The following is a 25774-nucleotide window of genomic DNA, read 5'->3' on the forward strand; positions in this document are numbered from 1 at the left end:
TTAAATGACTTAAATGGTGTAGTTAAATTTAAAAAAAAAAAAAAACACGAAGAGTGGACAAAATAACATAATAAATAAAAACAGGATTACAACTAAAGCTTCAGAAAACCACCCTTAGGCTTGATACAAGTGATAAGAGGAACTGTTGAGTGCAGATGCTCGTAATATTTTCTAGCTTACCAGAATTTTATAAGCTCTAAATAGATGATATGGAATTGCTGGCATATGTGTATTTAAAACCTCTCTGTCTGCATATAAAGAAATATTAATAGCCTCCGGTGTAGTGGGATATATCACTGCACTGAACTCTGCTTTACCCAACTTCTCTTTGCTCCAAAACTTCCCACCAAGTTTTAGATCCTGTGATTGGGGAATAGCTTTCTGGCACTTGTCAAACCATTGTTGAGTTTGCACAGTAGTTTCTATAGGGGCTTTGTCATCTTTCAATATGGGAAAAGCATGAGGGAACAGCGTTTGCACCATATGGTGATCGTGGCCCTTTAAAATCTCTCTTCATTCTTTGGTTATTAGATGACCATTCAGAGTAATCAGCAACCTAATGATTTCCATTAGTCTCTTTGACTGTGTGATCATAGTTTAAATAGGTTATTATTACAGATCTATCCTCTGGTGAAGGCAAGGGCAGCCCAACAGGGATTATAACTAAGATGAAACCAAATGTTTGTAACTCTTTCAGAGCAAAAATAAACCCAGACATGAGAAACTGACTCGTAATCACATTAAGGGGCTCAGTGTCAGGTTTCAACATAAATTAAACTATTGCAAATGTTTCCATTTTAAGAGAGAGGGGAGTTTTTGCACAATACATGTAATCATCTTTTCTTAATTCAGATTATTCGTCAACCAATTATAGGCTGCTGTGTGTGAATGTGTACCTTAGCATGTCAACATGCAAAATAACACTATATGCAAAGTATAGTATAGTTTTGCAGTAACTGGTCTTCTGACAAGTTTTGAGCTGATGAAGATGCTACATTCAACATTAAGTACATCAACAAATTACAATTGCTACAATATTACAATGCATCTTGAGGGACACACAGGTATTTTAACCAAATTTCCAAATATGTGAATCACACATGCTCAAAATATTTCTACATTTGAAAATGTAGAATGTGTGTGTATGTAATATCTATATCTCTATATCTATATCTGTATATACATCCACAATATATATAGAAACACTTTGCCCATTACAGCCCCATGACTGCAGTCTGAGTCAGGTTACTGACTGATTACATGATAAACACCTCCCTCTACAAAGACTGTTGTGTGTAAGAAAAAAGAAAACCAGCACTGTTTTCTATGAGACAAGAAGACGCAATGCCAAATTGAACAGTTGTTGGAAAAGGCACCTCACACCCTCCACAAAGTGCTGGCTGGTGATCCATGAGCTTGAGAGGTTTAACAAAGTTGAGTGTTTTGATGAAGTGGGCAGGACTGCTGACTTCTTCTTTTTTGTCCACTTAGTTGGAACAAAGAGCCTTTGTAATGCCTCATCACTCCTGTAAAAAGCTTGGCTGATGTAAAGCTCACACACCACCATCAGTCTCTGACGCCAGCTGAATTACATGACAGCTGCTTCCGGGTGCTTGCTCTAAGTATTTCTCTCCCCACATCAGCTAGTGGGCCTGTGTCTGCTCAGGAGAGCCATTGTAGGGACCTACCTGCCTTCAGAACAGCTCAGTTATGTGGGACCCTGGAGGGCCATGCCCAAATTTACTTGGACCTGTCACAGCCACACAGCGGCAGGTTGTCAGGACAGCCAGAGCGATGCTGTAGTGTCCTCCTTAATAGGGAAGTTTCTTCCCTCTGGCACGACGCCTAGTTGAACAGGGTGAGAAACTAGGTTTCCATGCTATGAATGTGCTTAGCTCTGGTTAAGGTATTTTATACAAAATAATTGGATTCTGTTATCACCATTGTTTATTTAAAGGTTGTTCTACCAAACAGTGATGATTGTTGTGTCTTTGGTTATGTGTGTGTTGTTCACGGTTAGTGTGAACCCTGTGTACAGGGAGAATGTCCATTTGAGACAAATTGAATTGAATACAAATGATTGAAGTGCTACTACAACAAACAGTTACTCTGAAAACCTGAAAACACATGACAATACACGCAATATACATGTCCTTACTTGTTAATCCAAGTGAAAATCTTTCTCTCATTGTGTCATTATTTGTTATCTCGGGGTCCAGTTGAAATGTAAGAATTAAACTAAGGGGTTAAAATGAATGAAATACACAAGAAGATGGGTTCTGAGAAATGATTTAAAATATGTTACTGATTCTGCCAGCTTCAGACAGGGAGCTATAGTTTAATTAAAAGTCAATAACACCATGTAAGAATACTCCAATACAGATCACCCATCTATCCAATATCTATATCCACTTATCCTTTGCAGGATCGCAGGGAGCTGGAGTATATCCCACCTCACACTGGCCAGAGGTGGGGTACACCTGACCAGATTTCCAGTCTGTCACAGGGCAACACATACAGACAAACAACCTGGCAACCACATTCACTCCCGGAGGCAATTTAGTGCAACAAATCCTCTGTTCAAAATTTTATGAAATAAATGAAATTCTATTAACAGCACAAAGCTGCTTAAAGTATCCTACGTAAAAATTCACATAATTAATTGTCTCTATCACAGTGATATTGATGTATTAACATGCAAGCAGCATTTTAACACCTTAATCTGCAAAGTAACTAGTACCTACGTCATCAGATGAAGATAATAAATAGAACTGAAAAGGATGCTACTTGCATGAAATTTGAATAGTATGAAGGACAAATAGAAAGTGAACTGAAGCGCAGTCCTTGGCAATATTTCACCCTTGGACAGAAAGAGAGAAAAGAGAATATTGCATACTTTACAATATAAAATGGCAATAAACAAACATAGCTTATTTTGAAGAGAACCCCGTTGGTCCCCGTGGCATTTGTTGCTTTCAGTTTGTTTTTAAAGGAAGCTCCCAGCAGACGCACTCGGCATTCCCTCTGTGCTGCCATCAACAACAGAATCTGACAAAAACAACGACAAGTCACTGCAGCATTTTAACTCGGTACTGCCCGTTATAACTGTTGCCTCAGCTGAGTCTCGATCTTCCCTACTCGTGGTGCAGCCGCACTTTGTCAGTCTTTATCATTTTGTCAAGCGGTGCAGCTGGCCCAAAGATGCAGAGATAAACCTGCATGTTTATGTCCTCTTGGCTCGTGCTGTGGCCGGCTGACTGGAGGCCTGTGTTTCTGTTGCAGTTGTTCATCCGAATCCATTTTTAATCGTGCATCCCTGTGTGTTGCCTGTCCCTCCTGTTGTCCAGACAATAGCTGATCAGTTACAGTTTTACAGGCTTCAGGCTGGATCTCTAATCCGGCTGTTCGAGTGCAAACCCAGCAAGTCCTCTTGTCAGTCTTTCTTTTTGGTAACTGTAGTATTTGAGGTATTGCTGCTGCTGCTGCTGCTGTTTTAGAGTGCATATGTGTTAGCACAAATTTCATGTTTGCTTGCAACTTTCTTTCCAAACTTTCAGTTTCCTGTTCTAAGATTACAACCCCAAATGTGACCTTTACATCCCAATCCACTGGACAGAAATGTATGTTTTCCAATTTTTAATCTATTCTGTTCTTTCTTTCTTGGTTAACCTTTCACACACACAAATCATTCCTGTTATAGGAGATAGCGAGAACATTCTGGCTGCAACATGAATGTTTGTTTCTTGACTTTGCCGAAATAAGTGAAGATTAAAAATTAATTAAATTTAGCCTCCTTCAAATTCAATTTAATACGTTTTTAACTCATGGGGGGGTGATTGGACTTTTCCTGTTGTGATGTTGATGCCTCGATGTGCATTTAGTGCTTCAATTATCCACAAGACTGTTAATAATAGAAAGATGTTGTATCATTTTAGAATACTCTGACGAATATAGAAAAGATTAACCTTTCTAAAAATGTCTTTGTTCACTTCAAGCATTTAATCTGAAATTCAAACAGTTAGCTTTATACTATAAAGCCTGTGTCCCTGGTAGGGTGTCTGACATAATAACAGCAGTATGCTGTTAACACTGCTGTATCTGCAGTATTTTGTTTATCCAGGTCATGCAGCAGCTGTGGAACAGAAGCAACTGTGCAAGGTCTTAAAGATGCCTCACTGCCTTTTTGAGAGGGTTCAGCAGTTTGTACAGAAAAACAACAACAACAGTATTAACAAAAGGCGCACAATAATGAATTTTGTTGCTGTGGTCATTGCTATAAGTCCCAAACCCTTGCAGTTTAAGGAACCACCTGAAGATGGAAGTAAAAATCCACCAATGAGTTTAAAAAGCAGACAGCCTCTGAATTACGAGCCTTGTTAATCCCTTCACCTCAGTCAGTTCAGTTTGTATTCTTGAAATACTTCATACTTCCCTCCCCTCTAGAGTCATGTATTAAGGACACCCACCGATGCGATAGCACAGCAGTGTGAAAATACCATAACAATTCCTCGGATAGAATGGGAAGTGATTTTATTTTCTCGTTCTGGCTCATACAATAGTTTTACCGAGAGGGACACCTCATTTCAGTGCAAAGTAGGTGCTCAAATCAATATTATATGCATTCACAAATTCAATCTCTCACAATACTCCATCTATGGAACAACTCCAATTTGTGTTTCATAGCGTGACAGATGAAAATCTTGGCATCCGTCTGTTTTTTCACATTTCAAAATTGAAACTGCAAGATAATGTTATAATATGCAAATGGAAAAGACCAGCATCCTGGGAAAAACACGGATTAAACAAAACAGGTGCTGTGTTTTGATGGCTGCAATGCATATTTTAATGAATTCTTAAAAGTAAAAACAGTCACCAAGAATGCATGATGCTATGTAGTTTCTGTAAACCAAAATATTGCACGCTTATTACACCTCCTGTCAATTTCTATATAGGCTCAAAGTAATTTGTCTTTCTGCCAAACGTGACATTACAAGCATTTCAAAACAATGGTGTTCATAAACAAAAATCCACCTACATAGCAGAGTATTTATCCTGTGGAGTCATCATCTAAAGGCCGGAGCCTACTCCAGTGAGAGCAAGAGAAGGTCCCTGAAATGGTCATTTAATGGCACAAAACCAATCGAAGACGGAACAGGGAACTGTTCGAACGTAGAACCTGGGGGTGATCACATGGCAAAGATGCTGATGTTACAGAAACAAGAAATCTATATGTTTATAGATCTCCAAATGAATAGATTCTTTGCCTGGAGCTACTCTGTGGCACATACAGTAACAGCCAAGTAACCCATAGCAATAGGCTATCTCTGTATTCTTTTCAAGGCCACAAGTCCGAGACATTGAATTAAGTAGGTTTTGGAAAACTGCCAGTTTTTATATCTCAGCAGCAGAGCAATGCAACCACATAACGGTTGTTAAACATTCACCACTAGTTGTAAAACCTTGGGCCTGACAGTGTGAAAGTTAGGATCTATAGTACTCGTCCCACTCTCCTATATGTTCCTCCTATGCTTGTGAAAACATTTCCACGTTCAGGTTAAATATTCTGCTCCCTGTGTCCTTAGACCTTCTGGGTCGAAATAATCCTCCCTTAATGACAGAAATAATTGTGACATCTGTTATCATCAAGTTTTGGCCACATCACTGCCTTTCCGAATAATTGAGAGGATGTAATGTTGCTGATGAAGGACTTGAAGCTTATTCTGCTGTGAGTTGCTCTTAGTAAGATTATCAACTAAAGCTCTGAAATGTAAAGTCATAATCAGCACTTAATTATACTTGATGATACATAATTAGCTTAATTCGTAATAGTCTTCTTATAACAATCACATGGGTGAGTAATTTGTTAAAAAAAAAAGCTGTTTAGCAGTTTTGCCTTCACTCAGAGGATGCAGGGTAAGTAGCTCACTGGCTAACAACCCCACAGAATCACAATAAACTGAGGCACAATCCCACACAAATGCTCCTCTCCAGTGGCAGCATCACCGTGGTTTAAGGCCAAGGCTCTGCTCTGGGGGTCTTTCTGGAGCATTACAATGCACCGGAGTGAACAAAGCTAGACTACAATGACTGGCTTTTCCATACTGGTTTGAACTCTGTGTGGTTTTAAAACGTTCTGTACTGCGTTATCATACAAATCCATAGCTGCTCTGCCACGAGACATGGATGTCCTGCTGCTGTCTCAATGCTACAAGTGGGTGTCCTGGCATCTTACTACAGCTTCCTGTGGGTGTCCTGCCAGTTTATCGGCTTTAAATGTGGGTGTCCTGGCGTCTTGCCTCTGATTGTGGGTGTCCTGCTATTGACTTTGGTTGTTCTACCATTGTAGCCCCTTGGTCAGACAGCTATGTTTAGCTGTCCAGCAGTTATTAGTACCGATGTGAGGGGATTGTTGCCTCACAGTTAAAAAGGCCTCTGAAATTGATCAAATTTGCATTGGTTTCAGTTGAAAGATTCAGTGTGAATACCAGCATCATCTGTATTTTTGGAATAACTTGTAATGATTTAATAATTCAACCTCTTAAACACAGAGTGCAGTTAAACTTAAATGCAGTATGTTTTCAAGTTAAAAGAGAAAACACGTATTCACATGTATATCATATTAACACATTATCAATTAAGTGTTATTCCAACACTTAATTGGAGCTGTAATAACCTTTATAGTAACCTAAATATTCAAAGCAAAGGTATATTATTATGGCTGCTCTATTACATCAACTGGAAATGTAGTAGATGCTTGATACTTTAAGGCATCCACAGGCCAGTACAGCCATTTGTAGAAGGAAGTCTTCATGTGTAAAGTACCTGATGCCTCATTTACCCAATTCAGCTGCAGGACATTAAAATGAATTATGATCTTCCTTTAAAAAAAGGCTAAAAAGATGTTGACATAATTAAATTGTTGTTGTGGCGTGTTGCATTGCATTTAGTTTGTTTGGAGATGTTTTTCATTTTCATTTTCTTTTTTTTCTTTTTTTTTTTTAGAAGCTCCAATAAAGAGAGTTTAAGATGCTATGGAGCTGTTGCTATGGTGACAGAGTTGGCTGATTCAAGCTCAGCCCGACCTGGTCTTGGGAGTTGACTTGAAATTGCTGAACTACTATACAGATGGTTCATGAAGTAGGGTCTTTGATCTCTAAGAGTCTCGAATGGAATCCCAGAAAGCGTCCTTGAAAATCAAAAGAGTAATTCTCAGTAATTTCCAGGAATTCTTTGGTGTCTTGCACAATGGCTGTGTTGGCGATTCTAATTAATTTTTAGTTTCACATGGTTCTCCCTCTGTCATGTAATCAGTTCTGTGTCATATCGCACAACACAGCGCAGCAAGTGACAGAGTACAAAACTTCAGACTCAACTTATCAATGATTTTATATTAAAACCCTGGTATGAATGATTTTAGAAATTCAAACTTTGGCACTGAGAGGGGTAGTATGGAACAAAAACACTGTGGCTGACAGGTGTGCATGCAGCAGACAAAGATAGAGATTAGCTTGTGGAAAAAAAAATTTAATGAATGCAGTTTAAACATAATTAAAATAGGAACAGCTCAGTCTGTTCATGTCCATCTTTTTTTGTCTCTCAGTATACTTTATTTTCTTGGCACAATGCATGGCAGAGTAGACAGCTGAAACTTAACATAGAAACTTTAAAATGTGCCATCTCCACCAGGTTGTTGTGTCACAGGGTTTAATAAAATAATATTTTTCTTCTGTGCCCAGTATTGGTTAGCCTGACATTTTTTTTGGATGTCACATATATTGGTTTCATTTGAACAGATGTTTCAGGTGTGGTGTATGCTCTACCTCTTTGTTTATCAATAGCTAACTACTGACCAACAACAGCTGTATGGGGATTTGCGCTTAGTGACATTGAAGCTGTTTTTCTAGTGTCTCCGTTCATTTGTTCTGAACTATGATGACAAACTAAACATCCCAGGCATGATGTTGAGAGCTTATGTCAGCACCAGTTCTGAAGGCACATTTCCATACTCCTGCTCTGAGAGAATAACCAACTGACAGGGAACTGCCTTAAGCTTCAGCCTTGCTGCCAGACTTCTCTCTTTTTTTGTTTTCTTTTCCCTTTTCCACACAAAATGTTGAATGGCACTGTAGATGTTGAGAATGGAAATTTATGCAAGGGAATGCTGGATTTTTTTTCCTCTCTTCTAGTGCAAACCCTCTGTAAACATACATAATAGACTATGGAGATTTCAGTACTTGCTAACTTATCTTCCTGAGCTTAATATTCATGCAGAAGAACAGCAGAAGAGGAACTAGGAGCATCTTTGCAGAAAGCAAACAGTCATTGGTAAAAGCAGCAGCATTGCTGACAGGCCATTATTTCAGCGAGAGCAGAATCAGGATATCTTGATTTAGCTACTTAAGCAACTGTCAGTCAATATCACTGTCCTTGGATATGTTATTGCAGATGTGGAAATGTTGCCTGTTAGGACTATTGTAGCCTGATGGTAAAGACAGTGGCTTGAGACCACAAGGCTAAAGGTGAGGATTTCTGGACTAAGGAAATGTGGAGTAAAAAGTAAGGGCTCTAAGTGCCAAGAGCAACTACTTAGTAGAAAATGGTACTGGTTTTATGTGTCATATCCACAGGTGAATATACTTAAACTGTTTAAACGTGACATAGGATGTTGCTAAATAGGATTTCAGTATGCTGAAAAAGCCTTGCATGGCTAAGTAAAGGGTTTAAAAAGAAGACAAAAACATCTAAACTCATGGTGTTTTATGCTGGAGCCAGCTGAAGAATATACAGCTTCAAAGGCTCTCTGGCCAGGCCTACTGTGCTTTGACAGCTGGTTAAAATTCTGTCTCACTTTAGAAAACTCTCATAAAACCCCATAAACAACACGTTTATACTTTTGTAAGAACCCTTACTGACATAATGCATATAGCACATAACCCCCAAACTTAACTTTGACAATGAGGCGAGGCAAGGCAAGGCAGTTTATTTACATAGCACATTTCATACACAGTTGTAGTCAAAATGCTTTTCAAATTGCACACTAAAGTAAGTAGTGGTTTACAAAATACATTAAGACATCAGTGTCAGTTATTAAATGTCCACCAAAACCTTCAAACCTTAAGTCTAACACTGAGTCCCTAAGAATGAATCCCTCAAACAACCCTTTTGAAGAAGCGGGTACCGGTCAGAATGTTTAGCAAACATCAACTCAAAGTGGTCCCAAGACAGACAGAGGCACAAGGACACACATGCACACACAAACAAAAATACAGCTATATGTTATACCAATATACAGCAATTAATGATTTAACACTCAAATATGTCTCTCAAAACCAGTGAATCAGCCATTTACAGGACTGTCAGATCTTTCCGACTCATGCAAACCAATGCTACAGCATAGTACCATTCTATCAGATCGCCTGTTTGTGCTGCAAGCCCAACATTCATCATTTCCTCCGCAGTGACCACAGTGGGAATAAAAAGCAACTTTATACTTTTACTTCATAGCCAAAAAGTTGAAAATTGCCAGCATAAGATTTTTGTTGCATCACTCCGTGGATGCTTATGACTTTGACTTTGCTTTCAGGCATTAAGAAATTATTGGAGGAAGTGCGAGAAGAAAAATATGCACTTATAATAGTGTTTCTAATATGCCTCGCAGAGCTCAACCACAGCCCCTTTAATTTTTAAGTTAATGCAACAAACTCAGCTGGAATGCTGGGATTCATTCTACCTGGTTCAGATTATGGGGAAGCAACTAGAATCGCCTGACATCGGCAGTGATTTTGTGTGTTTTGGAAATCTAAAGAAATTTGTGTTTCCGATGCTCAACTGGCACAAAGCAATGGGATCTTTTCTGTTTGCAAAGTTGCTTCGATTACAGAAAACCTGCAATGAAAAGTCTCCTAGCGTCATTGTGACTCAGTTTGGGTGTGCAACTATTATATTATTATATAAACAAAGAACAGTCATACAAAAACATGTTTTCGTCCAAGTAGAATTCATAAAAATCATTAAACAGTGCCTGGCTCTGACTGAATCAAAGCATCCCATTGAGGCATGATCAAAATTCAAATGAAGCATTCATAAACAAAATATACAAATCAATTCGTGTGACATACAGGCTCAGCTATGGGGATTTATCCAAATGTAATCTTGCATAATATCAACAATTCACGCTCATTTAATGGTGATTTTTCTTCATTAAGATAAGATTATCAACAGGTTGGCTCAGAGCACTGGGACTACAAGTTTCTGGCTGATGTGATACATGATTGAGACAGATAACTTACGTCTGCAGAGGATGCTCTCCCCGGTAACCAAGGCGAGCTGTGGTCTAGCAGACTCATTACAACTGGTCACCATGGGTTTCCATGCATGAACTTCTAATTATACCACATAAATGGGGGGGAAATCTTTCAGTATGGAAAATGGACTGTGGCTGGGGTACAAAAGACTCCAAACTCTATTAAACCTGTAATGGAAATCATTTATCATGCCTATGGTGTGTGACCTCCACCTTTTTGTATGGACTGCTTAATATTCTACCTGTATTACATGGCTAGGAGTCTCACTTGGAACATCCTCTCAGTTCTCAACATTTTGTTCTTGAGCTGTTCTTACTTTCATAAGGTTAACCTCGAATTTCAAAGTGGTCTGCAGGGCTAGTAAAGCCGGGGGTGAGATGATTTCATTACTACACATTTCTGTTTTGCTATTGGTGTTGAAGCAGAGCTCTTTGTCTCACTTTACAACACAGGATTTCACTTTGTAAAATTATTAAAAGCTCCAAATGAGCTTGTTCCAACAATAAATGGATTTTATTCCCCTAATTAACATCTTGTGCTAACGAGACATTTTCAGACCATGTATATCATTGTAGTTGTTGTTTGTTGGTAATGTTGCCAATAAATGTGTAGTGAGAAATGGTGGCATTGGATTTTACTATTTCCATTCTGGTTATTTTATCCATAAATAGCATCTCAGTATAATTTCCATCAAGTAAGTATATCACAATATACTGTTTATCAATATTGTAATGTAAAATTACATATACTGTGATTGAGGATCTATGTCACCCAGTCTTACAAATTTTAATTAAATTTTAAATGATAATTAAAATCTGGTAATAACATAATAAATGAATAATGAATAATTTTTTTTCTCCATCTTCGTTGACTCTGTGACAAAAATAATGGCTCGCAAGTTTTCTGAGATGATGGTTTTCGTTTTTGCTTTTAAAAATTTCAGTTGAGCCAGTTGTTCCTCAAAAATAAATGCATTCATTTTCTTTTATGCTATTCGACACATCATATATCTGGAAAGCAAGGGAAAACATATAAGCCTAATAAAGCAAAAAGAGAAAAAAATCAATAATAGTTGGATCACAGTTTATTATTTCAATTAGTGTGGGATTTTTTCTATGCTGAAGATGAGAGTTCATTCACAATTCAACAACCTAACCTTGCTTCCAGTTTTCATGTACTTCATTACTAATTACACTTTAACTGTATTAGTGTGTTACCCTCACTGAACTGTGACTTTGCCGATACTGAACTGAGTGTTTTCTTGTGGTGGCGACCTGTGCTGCCCACTCTTGAAGCTAAATGTTTTGCTGTATCTCCACCTATAAGACCGCAGGTAGTAAAGAGGCAGAATGAAATGAATGGAGAGATTTATTGTTGGTGGAACAACCGGCACCAAACAATGGCAAGAATGCCTCTCACCAATAGCTGAAGCTGCCCGGGCGCTGACATCATATCACTCCCACATCTCCCTCACTTGATTTCAGCCCCACCCGCTCCTTTCCATTAGCAAGTCGGTCCGTGTCCCTGTGTTATTTAAAGCCAGAGATCCTCCCTCTCGCCGAGCCACTGTGTTGCATCTGTCTGCCTCGCTGCTTGTGTGTCTGGGTGTGTGTGTGTGTGTGTATGAGAGTGCGCTAAAAAACCCAGGCAGCCAGTGGGAGAGCTAGAGAGCGAGGAGAGAGACACGGGGGGAAAGGCAAAAAGCATCTGAGAAGGGAGAAGGAACGGGAGTGTGAGACAGCTATGAAATTCATCCAAGCTATTTGCTTACTGCTTCTCTGTCCAGCTTTGAGCCTCAACACCAGGTAAGAGACGGATAAGAGGAGAATAAGACCCTGCTTCAGACTCTGAAACAAAAGGGGGGATAGGTTCAAAGGATATAATGGGCAATCTTAGATTACTAATCTGAAGGTCTGTTCAGTCCTGCCAAATACTGAAGCCTTAATTCGTCCTGGCAGAGGCTCTCTGTGTGCTAAGCATGTTGGAGGCTGAAAGACTTAAAAGGAAGAAAGAGCTTATCTGTTGAACTAGGCTATTATCTTTCTCAGTTCTGGACGGGCTGAGAGACAGTTGTCCTTTTGTGGTGGTAATTCACTGACAGCGATGCCTCCTGAATAGTGGTGACATTGCTTTTTGGGACTTTTGCTGCCCGCTGGTCTGGGAGGGAGCAAGTTGAAGTCAGGGGGACTGAGAAAAAGGACAAGGCTACTTGTGTTGCAGTGTCTTGAAAAAGAGCAGGTGTGTGTGCTTCGAGATATATGTGCGTGTGTGTGCGCGATGTCGGGCTTTTGAAGAAGCTGAAGGAAGAGTGATGGACAGGAAGAATGCATAAGAGAGAAATGTGTGGAGAGGGGAGAGTTTTGATGATTAATTAAATCATTGATAAAATCGTCTTCTCTGCCAGTGCCTGACACCACTGCCTTAATGAGAGCCGTGAGAGGAAATTCAGGGCTTTGACTATACCGCGGAGACATCACACACAGGAAGGCATGCATTATAAAACTTGCCTCTCCTCTTTCTCCTCAGTGCCCAAAACATTTAGATACTGTTGTCGTCTTTTCTTGGTGAATTAGTTGAATGCAGTTGCAGAGGAATGCTTGCACCAGGAGAATGATGGCTTTGAGCTGACTGTTTTGTTGTTGATATTGACTAAATATTTAGACCAGTACCTGCATTTTTGTGGTGTCATTCGTAACATGAAAGGCTACAATGAGAATTATTTCTTTAGCCTCAGGAGTTACAGTGTCTCGAGACTTGTCGTGGAAGACATCAAGGTTATTGCCTACATCCAACAAATTTGTCAATACCAGAGAGGTACACTGATGATCTATGAGTGGTATAACTAGGGGCTGTATTGATGTATTAATCTCTTGGTTTTAGTAGTCAGCAAATTAAGCGCTCACACACCCTTGAACACACCTACAATTTTAATGCTCACATACAGCAAATACATAAAAAACCTTCAGGCAGCAGCTTTGGAAACGTCGCCTTATTTTTTTTAATTGTGCATACAGAGAGGCGTGTTTAGCTTTTTTCTAAACTGTGAAACTAATCAGTGCTTCCGCTGGTTTCTGTGGCGGCCCACCACAGAAAAACAAAATCTCGTAAGAAAACAAAATGTGGTCAATCATCTGATTTACTTCCTCAATACATACGCAGTTGTTGCAGCGCAACACTTTCTTACTCCCTGTTCCTATGTCACCTTTCCAGATCCACAGGTATGAACCATAGTTGGGAGACCTCTTGGTTTTAGATTATTATAAATAATTACAGACTGCCATGTAGCTGGAAAGTAGCGTTTCAATCAGCTCTGAGTGCAGGAAGTAACAGATGTAAGATTGCATTAGTGGAGGCTTTTTATTTCTTTTCTATAACAGCAAAGACAATACACGGCTTACCAGTTACTATTATGCTTATCTAGCTAAGTTCTGGCTTATGAAAATAAGTTAAGTACCCCTTATAGCATGCACTTTTCTTTGGCTGTGGCTATGTGCTGGTACTTCTGTCACATACCGGGAGAGACTTACTTCCAACAACAAACCCGCTCGACTACCTCACGCCCACAATATACCCACAAGGCTCCACTGGCAACATATATGTGCAGTTAGGCTAAAAAAAGCTACCTATTATATAAATTCAGATAATTTGTGTCAGGTAGTACTCAGATCTTTAAGTCAAAGTACTAAGTCCATACTGTAACAATACTCACGGTTTATGTCCCGCATTGAAAATGTTTCTGGTCAGTTACTGTTAATATAATCAGCTGTTCATTTTGGACAAGACTGCAACTATTGATTATTTTCATTATGGATTAATCTGTTGATTATTTCCTCCATCAATCGACTGATTGTATGGTGAAAATGCCGTCACAATTACCCAGAGCCCAAAGCGACGTCTTCACAATGCTTGATTTGTCCAACCAATGGTACAAATTAACAATGACTTAAAATTATTAGAATAATTCAAAGGAAAAGCAAATCCTCCCTTTTGAAGCTGGAACCATGACATGTTTTTGCATGAAAAATGGCCATTATCAAAATAGTTGCCAATTTATTTTCTGTCAATCGACTAGTCAATTCAGCTGTACTTGTATATTACTGTTGGGTAGTTTAATTCATATAAGCTTGTTGTATATTTTGGTGTGCAAAACAAACTAGTGGCTAAAGTTGTCAGAAAAATGTAAAGGACAATATTTTCCTCAGAGATGTACTGGAGTAGAGGTAGAAAGTGACACGACTCAAGTAAAGTACAAGTACCTCAAATCTGTGCATATTTGAGGAAATATACTTAATTACATTCCAACACTGGAGAGGGGATATGGATTGAACATAGGGATACAACAAAGCAGTGTTAACCCCTCCCCACCCAGTAACATTGCAGCCAAAGGAAACACTGCCAATAATGCTCTAGTTAATTTAGATGTGTGAAAAATACAGTTTGTGTCTCAAGGTTTGTTTTCAAATAGTGATCTTTTGGGTGCTAATTGGAGAGGGAGGCATTACTGTGGTAATTTGGTAGGTCAGCACAGACTGTAAGATACATCTCGAGGGGGAATGTCATGAAAAGTAATTACCAGAACACATAGATATAATCAGTGTTTCATTAGATAGTTCATTTCTGAACTCAGCTCAACTAAGGCAACAGGGTTTTCCAGGCAAAGGTGGATACCTCAACTGTGACCTGCTGAATCTGATTTATTTTTGAAAAATGGAAAAACTAAACATGAGCCAGGTCCTAAACAGATATGAAAGCACAAGCTTCGACCAGCTAGTCTTAAAATGCTGTAATTGAAAAAAAAAAAATGATATCATTTAAATAATAAATGGGCTCTCATTACAAATTAGTGAAACAAAAATTGTTACAAACTGGGTCTTTTTCCATCATTCATCTGTTCCACAAACTGAAGAATATCTTTTCCAGTACCGGGTGCTTAAGATGCAGACTGAAATACTTGAAACCAGCCTTTAAAGCTGATCATAATCAGTTCTGTTGACTTTGCATCAGAGGTGTTGATTGAATTCTAGGCTGTAATTTAGCATTTAAATTAAATAACACAAATTTTGACAACAATTTCTTTCCAGAGCTTCCTGTTCAGTGTTTTCTGTGTCAACATGTGACCTACATGACCTAAAGCTTGTAATTGAACCTTGAGTTATTCTCTTTTGTTTTGTTTTGTAAAAATGTTGAGGTTTTACCCAGGACTAAGTGTTTACATGGCATCATTTTTAAATTTGAATGAAAAGGACAGCAATGAGGCAAGGGCACCTCAATGTTATTTTCTTCTTGCTAAAGATTTGTCATCACTACGCAAGCATCCACGGATGGATTCAATGAAAGGTCAACACCGAACAAGGAAAGCAGTTGATCCATAACACCTGTCTGCTCCGTCATTGTTACACTCCTCCTGCAGTGGTTGCCATGCGTTTTGTCTACCATTACCCCTGACAAAAATACAGAATTAGCTATGCTTTTAATAGCCAGTGCTAATTAACTACCATATTATACTGCATGTTATCTTTTGATCTACCGCCGCCCTGGAGTGGTTCTGCTGAGGCAATAATAGTTGGCAGTGATGCATTTAATATAAAGCTCTTGAAATCGGTTGGATTATTGCTGACATATTCGAATTTCATTAAAAGCAGTACAGAATTTTAGATTTTTTTCCTCCTCCTTTTTGTGTACCTCCTCTCAGCTCAACATATTTCAGAAATATTCAACTTTGTAGTTTTCTTTCTTTTCTAAGTCATCAAAACCACAAGCAAAGGGAATAATATAGTACTGTAGGCTGATTTTGCTTTTAATCTATCTGGTACTCAAAACCTTTCTTGAGTTGATTGGTGCCTGAAGCACCTTGTTGTGATTCTGGAGGTCATGGAGCCAGACAAGGCTTATCGTATGTGACATCCTCATTCTTTTTGTTGGAATGGTGTAACATCGAAGAGACTAACTGTAATGTGTATCTGCAGCAGGAGAATGAATTGTGACCTGAGCTGTCTAGTCTATGTATTGCTCTGCCTTGCTGTTCTTGATTCACCATCATCACATCAGTGGTGTGTGAGAGAATCCATTTCATATGTTAACTGCAACATCCATTGTGTAGCCAGATGAAGTTGCCTAAGGAATGAGAATGAATGAAATAGGAACTATTTCAATTTTTATGTAGCACTTTATTTAGCCTTTGGTTTATGCTTAATTCTGTTTTATAGCCTTAAAATCTAAAAGGCATCTCTTGTACTTACCCAGTGTTGCTATGAATGCTAAATAAAGGATATACATACAACATTTTACAAGAATGACCAATTTGAACATTATAGAATATAATTTCTTATTATGTCTGTAAAATTAACCATTTTGGTGCCAGCCCCTACTTATGTGAGAGCCCCACTAAGAAGAATTCGATTTTAATGAATTGAGTGGATTACTCAGGCCACATAATGGTGGTGCAGGGCTATGTGTCATTGCAGAAATCAATTGGTACTCAGGCAGAACACAAGGCTACATTGACACTAGTCCCATGAGATATGACTGTCCGCCTCTGGGTCAGGGTTGGGAGGCTACTACAGTAAGACTGCTCTTCTGCATTTGGCTTGGTTTTCTTTCTCTGTGCAGATCAAACAGCTCCACCTTTTTTACACTTTCAAATATTCCCTTTCAGAGTATTTCATGAAACATATCTGACACATTTTCTTGACACTATCTTTGATGTCTCTTACCTTAGCACGCTCTTCTTGGAAACGGTGATATCTGGTGGGATCTCCACAACATCAAATATTTATGAGTATTTTGGACGGCAATTAAAAGGACTACAGAGAGCCTTGGATTATAAATAGAGTGCAGACACGCAGCCACATTGCTTTATATCTTAACATCTGCCTGTGGATATGAGCATATTGTAAATTAATAAATTAAATCTCTTCAAAGTTACAGAGCCAGACATGCAAAGGACGTTGTTCATGACGTGTAGCAATTAATGATGGAGCCAGGTAGCAACTGTAATGAATTCTACATGATGTTGTTGATCACGGTCATTTCCTGTGTATTATAACCTTTTGTGAACAGTAGGTTGTGCTTTGATCCCTTCAGGTCACTTTCGAGCAATGTTGTGTCAGAATTTACATTAAAACAATCAACTTCAATGTGTGAGGAAACCATCATCTGCATGAAACAGATGTAGTCTCCTCCATGTCACCCATAGGTTTCTGAGAGTCATTGTGAAGCTCAGTAACAGTGACTCTGGCTGTCACCATCTTGGCAGTGTGTGACTGGCGTGGGCGGAGCTAAGGCGGACTGAAGCGGACTGAAGCCTGTTTGCTGGAACCAAGTGGCTAGCTGTCACTCAAGGCAGCCAAGTCATGTACCGAGTTGTAAACATGCCTATTTTCGCTGTAAATTTGGGCATTTTAATCTGAGGGTCGATGGGGATTGGCTCACTTTTGGAGCCAGCCTCAAGTGGCCTTTTGAGGAACTGCAGTTTTTGGCACTTCCACTTTTGGCCTCATTTTCAACCCTGGAGTTTGTCGCTTGGGGGAAACATATCAGTATTTGTACATTTTCTTGTCAGTGAAACTGTTTTTTGAAGGATAGACCAACATCTCATTGTGCAACTGTTTTCTCTCTGTGTAGCTGAAATAGCTCTGAAAGGTGGTCAGCCTCCCATTCATTCATCAGAACAGGTGCCTTTGTCTCAATTTGTCACGAGTTTAGAACATTCCACAGATCATCATTTACATCCAATCAATACTTTCTCACAAGTGAGAATGAATACATTTAACCAAGATGTACAGCAGCGGAGAGAAACTCGACAAGATATCTCACTGAATGAGCAATCACAGTCTGAATTTTGCTTTGCTTTGCGCTTTAAAATGTCTAGTTGATGCTTGCTGCAAAGTTGTTCACGAATGTTGTCTGATACTTTGGGAAAGTGAGGATTGACTAGAGGTCAAGTGTAGTGCAGATGTGGAATTAGACCTAACTATTGACCAGGAGGAGGTGGTAATGCCAGTCCATACACTGATGGACTGCAAATGGTTAGCAGGTATAATGACTAAGTGGAAACAAACTGCCTCTTATCCCTGGGCATTGAGTAGCACTTGGATGATGAAAGAACAACTATTTTGAACAAATAAGGCTTACCTAAGTAAGTGTGGAATGCAGAGCTCACCTATATTTCCTTTCTTTAAGTGGGGCTTGGCATGTGTTGCCATTTGTTTCGATTGTTATTGATTGAGAGCTCCATCATCTACATGAACAGGTGCTTTATTTATACTGAACAACATCGTAGAGGCCTGGTATGTTTGAACTGACTCCTTTGCATAAACATTTATGCGTTTTGCAGAGCAGCAGTTTGGTGGAAAGTGGTTGAAGTGTCTGGCTGGAGTGATGGTGCACCTTAAAAGATGGGCATCTGCTTAATTGCCATGCAAAAGCCACCTCTGGGTGACTTTTAATGTGCAGCAGTGACGTGTGTCATGATTGGGCCGATGCACCATGAAACATTTGAATGTGTGGAAATAATTTGGAGAAACAATAAACATGATTTCCCATCTGCACTCTGTTTTTCAAGGCATCAAATGACAGAGAAATGATTATAGATATGACTTTCATGGATGGAGTTTGACTCCTCAAGATGAGAGAAAATGATATTTGTGCAGGCCAGTAACGTCCTCAGCACAAATCAGACTGTGAATGATAATTGAAATTCAAAGGACATGGCATAATGTTCACACCATGGCAACCACATTGGCCACATGACAGTAATGAAGTGGGCTACAATAAACAGAACCTTGGGTGGCTCCTACAAATGAGAAAGTAATTAAAAGGACCATGATGAGTGCGAGCTGAAGAGTAGCCAGACGTTTTATATGCAAGGCCACATTTCAGGTACTGTGCTGTTGCTTTCATTGCGCTCTCAAGCCATTTGAAATGACAGCAGTGTTTATTCTTCAAATACTGCAAGTGTGTGTCATAGATTACTTGATATCGCACTTCCTGGAACACATAAGTTGAATAGCATCATCCTCGAATGTGGCATGCTAGAAACAGAAAATTTCCTGTTGTGTAAAACAAGGATGTTTGGGATGATATGTTCCAGGCATTAAGAGGCTGGTGTCATCTCATTATGCAATAAAAAGTATTGGTATTTTAGAGTCAAAGGTATTTATGAAGGATTGAACAGGAAGTGCAGTGTTGGCTTGACTTATGCAGTGAAACGAATCTGACCAGCCATTAACTCCATCACCCTATTTAGTCTACCCTTATTGATATAAATGCGGTGCGATATTAAAAACACTTCTCAGTGTAACATGGTATAACTCAGCAGCACTATATTGTAACTGTAGCTGCCAAAATTACCATAAATTATCATAATAACCTTCATGAAGGGATGATTTATTGCAGTGCTGGTGTGTTAGACCAAAAGCAAAAGGGACACATGTATATTTTATATTTTTTAGTCGCATAATGGTGCCCCCTAGTTTTGCATTAATTTGAAGGAACAACGTTACAGTATCGGTCTGCGTAGATGGCGACGTTGTTCTGACACAGCCAGTCAGATTTTACAAAAATCAGAAACGTCAGCGTTTTATTATAGTCAGAGCAGACGGGCAGACTGCGCCAGAGGGCAGCTGGATACACAACAGCCACAGACTTCAGCAACAACCACAACACAACACATTAGCTTTCCTGCAAACGTCTCCATCTTATACAACTTACAAACAAGAACACACATCTTGTCCTGCACCATAGCTTGTTGAAGGAGCCACCAAACAAATATTCAGCAGGAAAAGAGCACTGCTAATGTCAGTTTGCAGGCTGGAAAGCTAATTAGGTGCTCAGCTACACCACAAGGAATAGCTTTTAAACGTACCTGCAAATATCACTTTGGTCCGGTGTGGTCCATACTCTTCAATACCTCTAACAACACGCTGTCTGCTCGTCATATGTGGGCTACAGTGCAAGTTTGTTTACTTTGTCTCGGCGCTAAGGCAGCCTGCCAGCTGCTGTCAATCAAACACAGACACCGACACACCCTCCATCTGGCTGTGACAAAGAGGAGCATTTCTGATATTTCCTCAAAGATTGTTTTCTTCCTTTTTAATAATAGAAAACAGTACCACTTTATTTTAAGGTACACATATTCATCATTGATTTGTTGCTGATTAACATTCATATTAGTAATATATTGGCTGTTAAAAAATAGCAAGCACAACATTGACATGTTGACATGACAATATTTTTTGTTTTGTTTTGTTTCTGGCCACCCGACAAATGTTCACTATCCATGCTCTGGTTTGGTTTCCATTATATTGGATTATATTTGGCTCTTTAGCTTGCTAGATTTTCATAGCGATTCACTAACTATATTTGCTACAGTTTACTGCTGGGCAGGTGAAACAGAGTCAGTTTTAAGAGCTTTGCTGAAAACCAAAACAAAGAGCTGAAAGGTGCTAAAACCCTTTGTAGGACTAAGGAGAACTGGAGTCGGGTGATAATTCTCTACACACTACACAAAGTCAATTGTCCAAATCAGGTATTTGGTAGTTGAGTCAAGGATCCTCAGACAAATGTATCCCAACTGTTATCAAAACAAGTGTCAGTATCCTTAGACACCTTTTCTTTTTCCGTACTCATTGTGTTGCTGTGTACGGAAGGTGCACTTTTGATGTAAATCTTTACTGCTGTATCAACCGGTACTTCATTTCTCTCCTTTGCTGCTGTCAGTATAGATATTAGTGTTTGGTTTTCACAGTCACTGTTGTAATTGGCAGGCACTTAATTGCTCAGTCGCTGTAAACATGATGTCCGTGTTCTTTCAGTGATGAGTCATTAGTGGGAGGCTTGGCTTTTTGTTTTACAGTGAAGTGCAAGATGTATAACCATAATAAACAAAAGCTGAGCACCATCGCTCGTCACACTGGCACCACATATAAAAAATGCATCTGTTGTTTTCGGTGGATAGTTGGCGAGCAGCTATTTCCTTTGAAACTAAAGGAGAATCCATCAGGTTTTTGCTCATGTATGGAGACCAATGTTTCATATGTTCTGTAATGTAGATGTCAGTCATGGCATTAGATCGAAGTCAAAGTCTATTTATCTTACATGCTTTGTATGATTTTCACTCAGTCTGAGTCTGACATCTGTGTCAGTTCCGTCTGATTCAAATAAGGTCTGCGTTTTTTGTTTGTACTTTCTTATAACAGTTGTTCGACATTACTTTTAAGTGATGGGCTCCGAGGCCCCAAGACAGGTAACATCTGAATCACTTCAGTGAACTGTATATTTAGCTGATTACTATTAGGGCTGCAACTGGTTACTGTTTCATCACAGACTAACTGCCTGTAAAATGTCTGAAAATAATGAGAAATGAACTTTTGACATTTTCCAAGAGTCCTTGATAGTACCGGTCCAAAACTCAAAGATACTGGGTTTATAATATCAAACTAGGAAAGCATCAAATACTTATATGGGAGTAGCTGGACCCAGAGAATGTTTGGTGCTCTGGCTTAAAAAAATAATGATTAATGATTTATCAATTCAACCTTGAACCTTATCAAAGTAGCTGTTGCTTAATTTTCTGCTGATCGACTAATCAACCAATCATTGCAGCTTTTATGACTTATTAAAGGTTGACAAGTGTTAGCAACTGCAAATCTGAGCCCGAGAAGTTCACAGTTCCTGTACAGAATTGTTCTTGACGTTTCTTGATGCCTCTCAATTTCCAATTTCCATACTCTTTTTCTTATTGCATGGCCACATTCACAACAGCATCATCATTAATAATACAAAAATAATCATAAATGCAAAGTCTAAAACTAACATAAGGGTTGTGGCACATTGTGTTATACAAAGATTTACATTGCGTTACAGGACTTTTTGCAGTGGGAAGATGGATTATTCCAAGTTTGCTTACCGCTTAACTTGCATATGGCCACTTGTTATGTACAGTTCACAGTCCAGTTGCTTAATCTTAAACAACTCCAACAGAAATAATTCTCATAATTATATTTGTTCCCTTTATCTCATCCATGGTAGCTACTCTTTTGTACTGTGCATACCCTTGAATACTACTACTGAAGCTTGCAGCAGTATATGCAGCAGTATACTGAGTTCATGGTATTAATAATGCAATGCAATATAATAACAATTGGTATTTTCTGTGATAGTTATCGTGCCATAAAAATCTTATACAGTTCCAACCATACTACTCTTGCTATACACTATTTACTACACAATATTTTGCATCAGTGGTGAATCAGTCATAATTTTTATTGTCATGAGGCACGTTTTACGTAACCAATCAATAATCTAAATACTAAATGATGTTGAAGTGTATTTCCAGGGAGAAGAATCTTAAAATGACTGACGTTAACAGAAATAGATCTAAATTGCTTCTGTATAAGCTCAAGACACACACCCTGTGTGCCTTCAAACACAATGGCATGAACATAGTCATTTCTCTGAGGGCAAGCTTAGTGGAAATGTTAAGACAAACAAACAAAATGTTTGACCAAGACAGACCATTCTGACAAAGAAAGGTCATTAATTCTCCTCAACTTAGATTATATTGACATTCCCATGTGATCCTGGACATTTTGGGCATTGTAAACACTCTGTTCACATATTACAATTGAATCCTTGTGTAAATATACTCCTGATAAACAGATATTCACTAAGACATTTTCTCCACCACAAGTCCTTAACATTATAGAAATTCTCTGGGAATTAATTGATTCCAATAGCAACCGTACACACAGGAGTTTAAATATCAGCGTAAATGTCATTCAGACTGAAGGAGATGAAAATGTTACTTGCTATTTGAATGATTTTCTTGTTTCTTTGCCTCAACGCTGCTATGGTGTTTTTTTTTCTCCACCTTTACTTATCCAGAGAGGAGTTGCTAAGCAGACACGCTCTTTCTTGGAACGGCATGTTTCACATTCGTAAAGTTACGCTCTTTCACACCGGGGAGCTGCCCTTCACAGATCACATGGTCTTCGATTGAACAGCTCCACTGAAGTAGTTAGTTTAGTGCTTGTTCAAGACAACCTCTATAGTAGTCATCAAGGGATAGAGGAGAATGTTCACCTTCCCCACCTTGATTTTCCTCAGCCTTTCTTGGGATTCTGCTCTCAGTCATGGGCTACTTCTCTAATCATTAAGCTGCCACCGGCAATCTATCCATGCCCCGATTTCATTCTTTTCTGCTGCTTAATTGGTTCACTATGGAATGAATCAAAATGCTCAGAGGCATAGAGGATATTCTGGGATCAGAGAACGTGGGGATATTGGTTTTGGCATGAACAGAAGACGGGGATCATAAATAACACAGGTCTACACAAAATGCTTAGATCATGTTAGAAAAACACAGAGGAGGCTCAGCGGTTTGTCTTTTTATCCATATATTTATTAAGTTCCAGCATTTGTCTGTGCTCTAGATCTGCTGCTGTCTGTTGAGACTACTCTGTTTCAAAAGCTTTCATTAATTGCTGTTCTTTCATTATTTTCCCCATAATTTATGTTCAGATGTGTTGTGATTTCTCTACATTTTAAAAGCCACGGCAGCATTTGAAATATGTCTGTCATTAGTTCCGACCTCTGAAAAACATCCTTAACCCTTACTAAATACTGGCATACTGTTTTTTTTTTTTTTTCTTTAACACTAACTACCCAAGTCTATGAAGCCAGATTGGAAGTAGCATATTAATAGTTTAAGTCTGACTTTTGTTTTGAAGTTTTCGCTGCTAACAGCAAAAATTACCTGGAGACTTAAAACCTGTTGGATGAAATCTACCAAAACCTCAATTGTAGTAAGTGGTAAGTAAACAATGGGAGATGTGATATGAAATCTATTTCAGCTCAAGTGCTGGACATGACACCAGGAACACCTGTGCAAAATAAAGCATTCCAGTCAAACAGCTGTGCTATGAATTCAGGGTCTTCAGTTCTTTGATTTCCTAAAAAACAGAAATACACACTTGCAGAGAACATTGTATTAAGCCATGCCCTCAATCTGCTTTCAGAGTAGTGTGGTGCGAAAAATATTTCTTTTGTATCCAATAATATCCTGTTCCCACAGAGTTATGAACCATGCACAGCTAAAGTGCTAAAGGGTAAAACAACGTAGTGTCTCCCTCAGTATTTTCAGTCTTTGTCTTGTCAAATTTGGCAGATTGTGAATAGCAATTGAATAGGTTGCTGCCTTTAACAACATGGTATTTTCTTTAGGGAGCAGCAACAGATGTTTCAAAATATTAATTTTATAAAATACAATAATTAATCTCAACCAATCAATGGGAATCAATTTTTACCACATAATAGCAAATTAAATACTGTAAACCAAAATTTTTAAAACATATTACATCCCAATTTCATGTATTTACATCTTGTGTTGTGCATACAGAATCTTAAATTACAAGGACCATCTATGAGCCATAACTAATGCATATGCCCATAAAAGTGTTTATAAATTCCATTCCAATATATCTATTTTTATCAACATTACCATACAGTTAAAGTAACAGTTCCAACAAAAACTGAACATTACAACCATCAGAAAGGTAAGATTTAATACAGCACTGTTGGTATTAGACTGCATTCTACCTAATAAACTTTAAATTTAAATTTAACAACTATTTGTAGAGATTGTTTTTGGTCTTGAAGATGGTCTGTTACACGTAACTGGCCGCAAAGCCATCCGTGGAAACTGTTTGGAAAAAGGCAGGCACTAACAAAAAACAACTTGACAGGTGAATGGATGAACCATTTGTCTGTCACTGTCTATCATGACGTAACTTCTACCAACCAGATCAGAGAACCATATGACATAGTAGGAGAGTGAAACTCTCGCCGAAGCCAGTCAGACAAAGAGCAAAAACATGTTTCCCATTGAGAAAAGGCTTCACTGCTGTTTTTTCCTCCTCTTTCAACACACACACACTCAAGCTAATATAAGTGATGCTACAGCAGCATCTACGCTAACCTATTTAGGAGCCGCTACTGTTGATTTCAAATGGACTATAGCTGTCGTCTACGGTGGCCGACAAAGGCAAACGTGCTGCAAAAGCCCAAAACATTTCAGGCCTCTAAGGGGAGCGCTAAGTGGAACAGCTTGATCTTTTGACCTGGGAGAGACCAGACGAGAGAGTGTGTGTTTCTGATGCTGGAAGAAAAGTGGAGTGAAGAGGTTGCTTGCTGTTGCTTTGTTGTAAAAGTATAAAAGAATATTGCCAAATGTAAAAAAAAAGAACATGTACCTTTTTATGTCGTGTTACCTCTTTACCCCACTTTTCTTTCTGTGTCAAAGACAGGGCCTTCGTCTGAAAATGAAGTGTTTTTCTGTTGATTAGTTTTCAGAGTTTGTGTGCTTTAGACTTTGCATCGTTTCTGTGCTTGTTTGCTTTTAATATATTTGCTTTGGCATTTTTTCATTTGCACATTTCCATTGTATTTGTTTTGGATTTTCTTTTGTTTTT

The 25774-nt window shown here is 38.7% G+C and overlaps 1 protein-coding gene across 1 annotated transcript in view; it reads left to right on the plus strand.

The window, feature by feature from the left end:
* The first annotated feature begins 12007 nt into the window (after positions 1 to 12007).
* The window catches only part of luzp2 (leucine zipper protein 2), a 141533-nt gene continuing 127766 nt past the window's right edge, over positions 12008 to 25774 (plus strand). The window contains exon 1 of the mRNA XM_041942812.1: positions 12008 to 12109. Within this exon, the coding sequence (XP_041798746.1) occupies positions 12048 to 12109 (62 nt within the window). The 5' untranslated portion in view covers positions 12008 to 12047. The remainder of the gene's footprint in view (positions 12110 to 25774) is intronic.

Source organism: Chelmon rostratus, chromosome 1 (assembly GCF_017976325.1).
Source record: "Chelmon rostratus isolate fCheRos1 chromosome 1, fCheRos1.pri, whole genome shotgun sequence".
Classification (NCBI taxonomy): domain Eukaryota; kingdom Metazoa; phylum Chordata; class Actinopteri; order Chaetodontiformes; family Chaetodontidae; genus Chelmon; species Chelmon rostratus.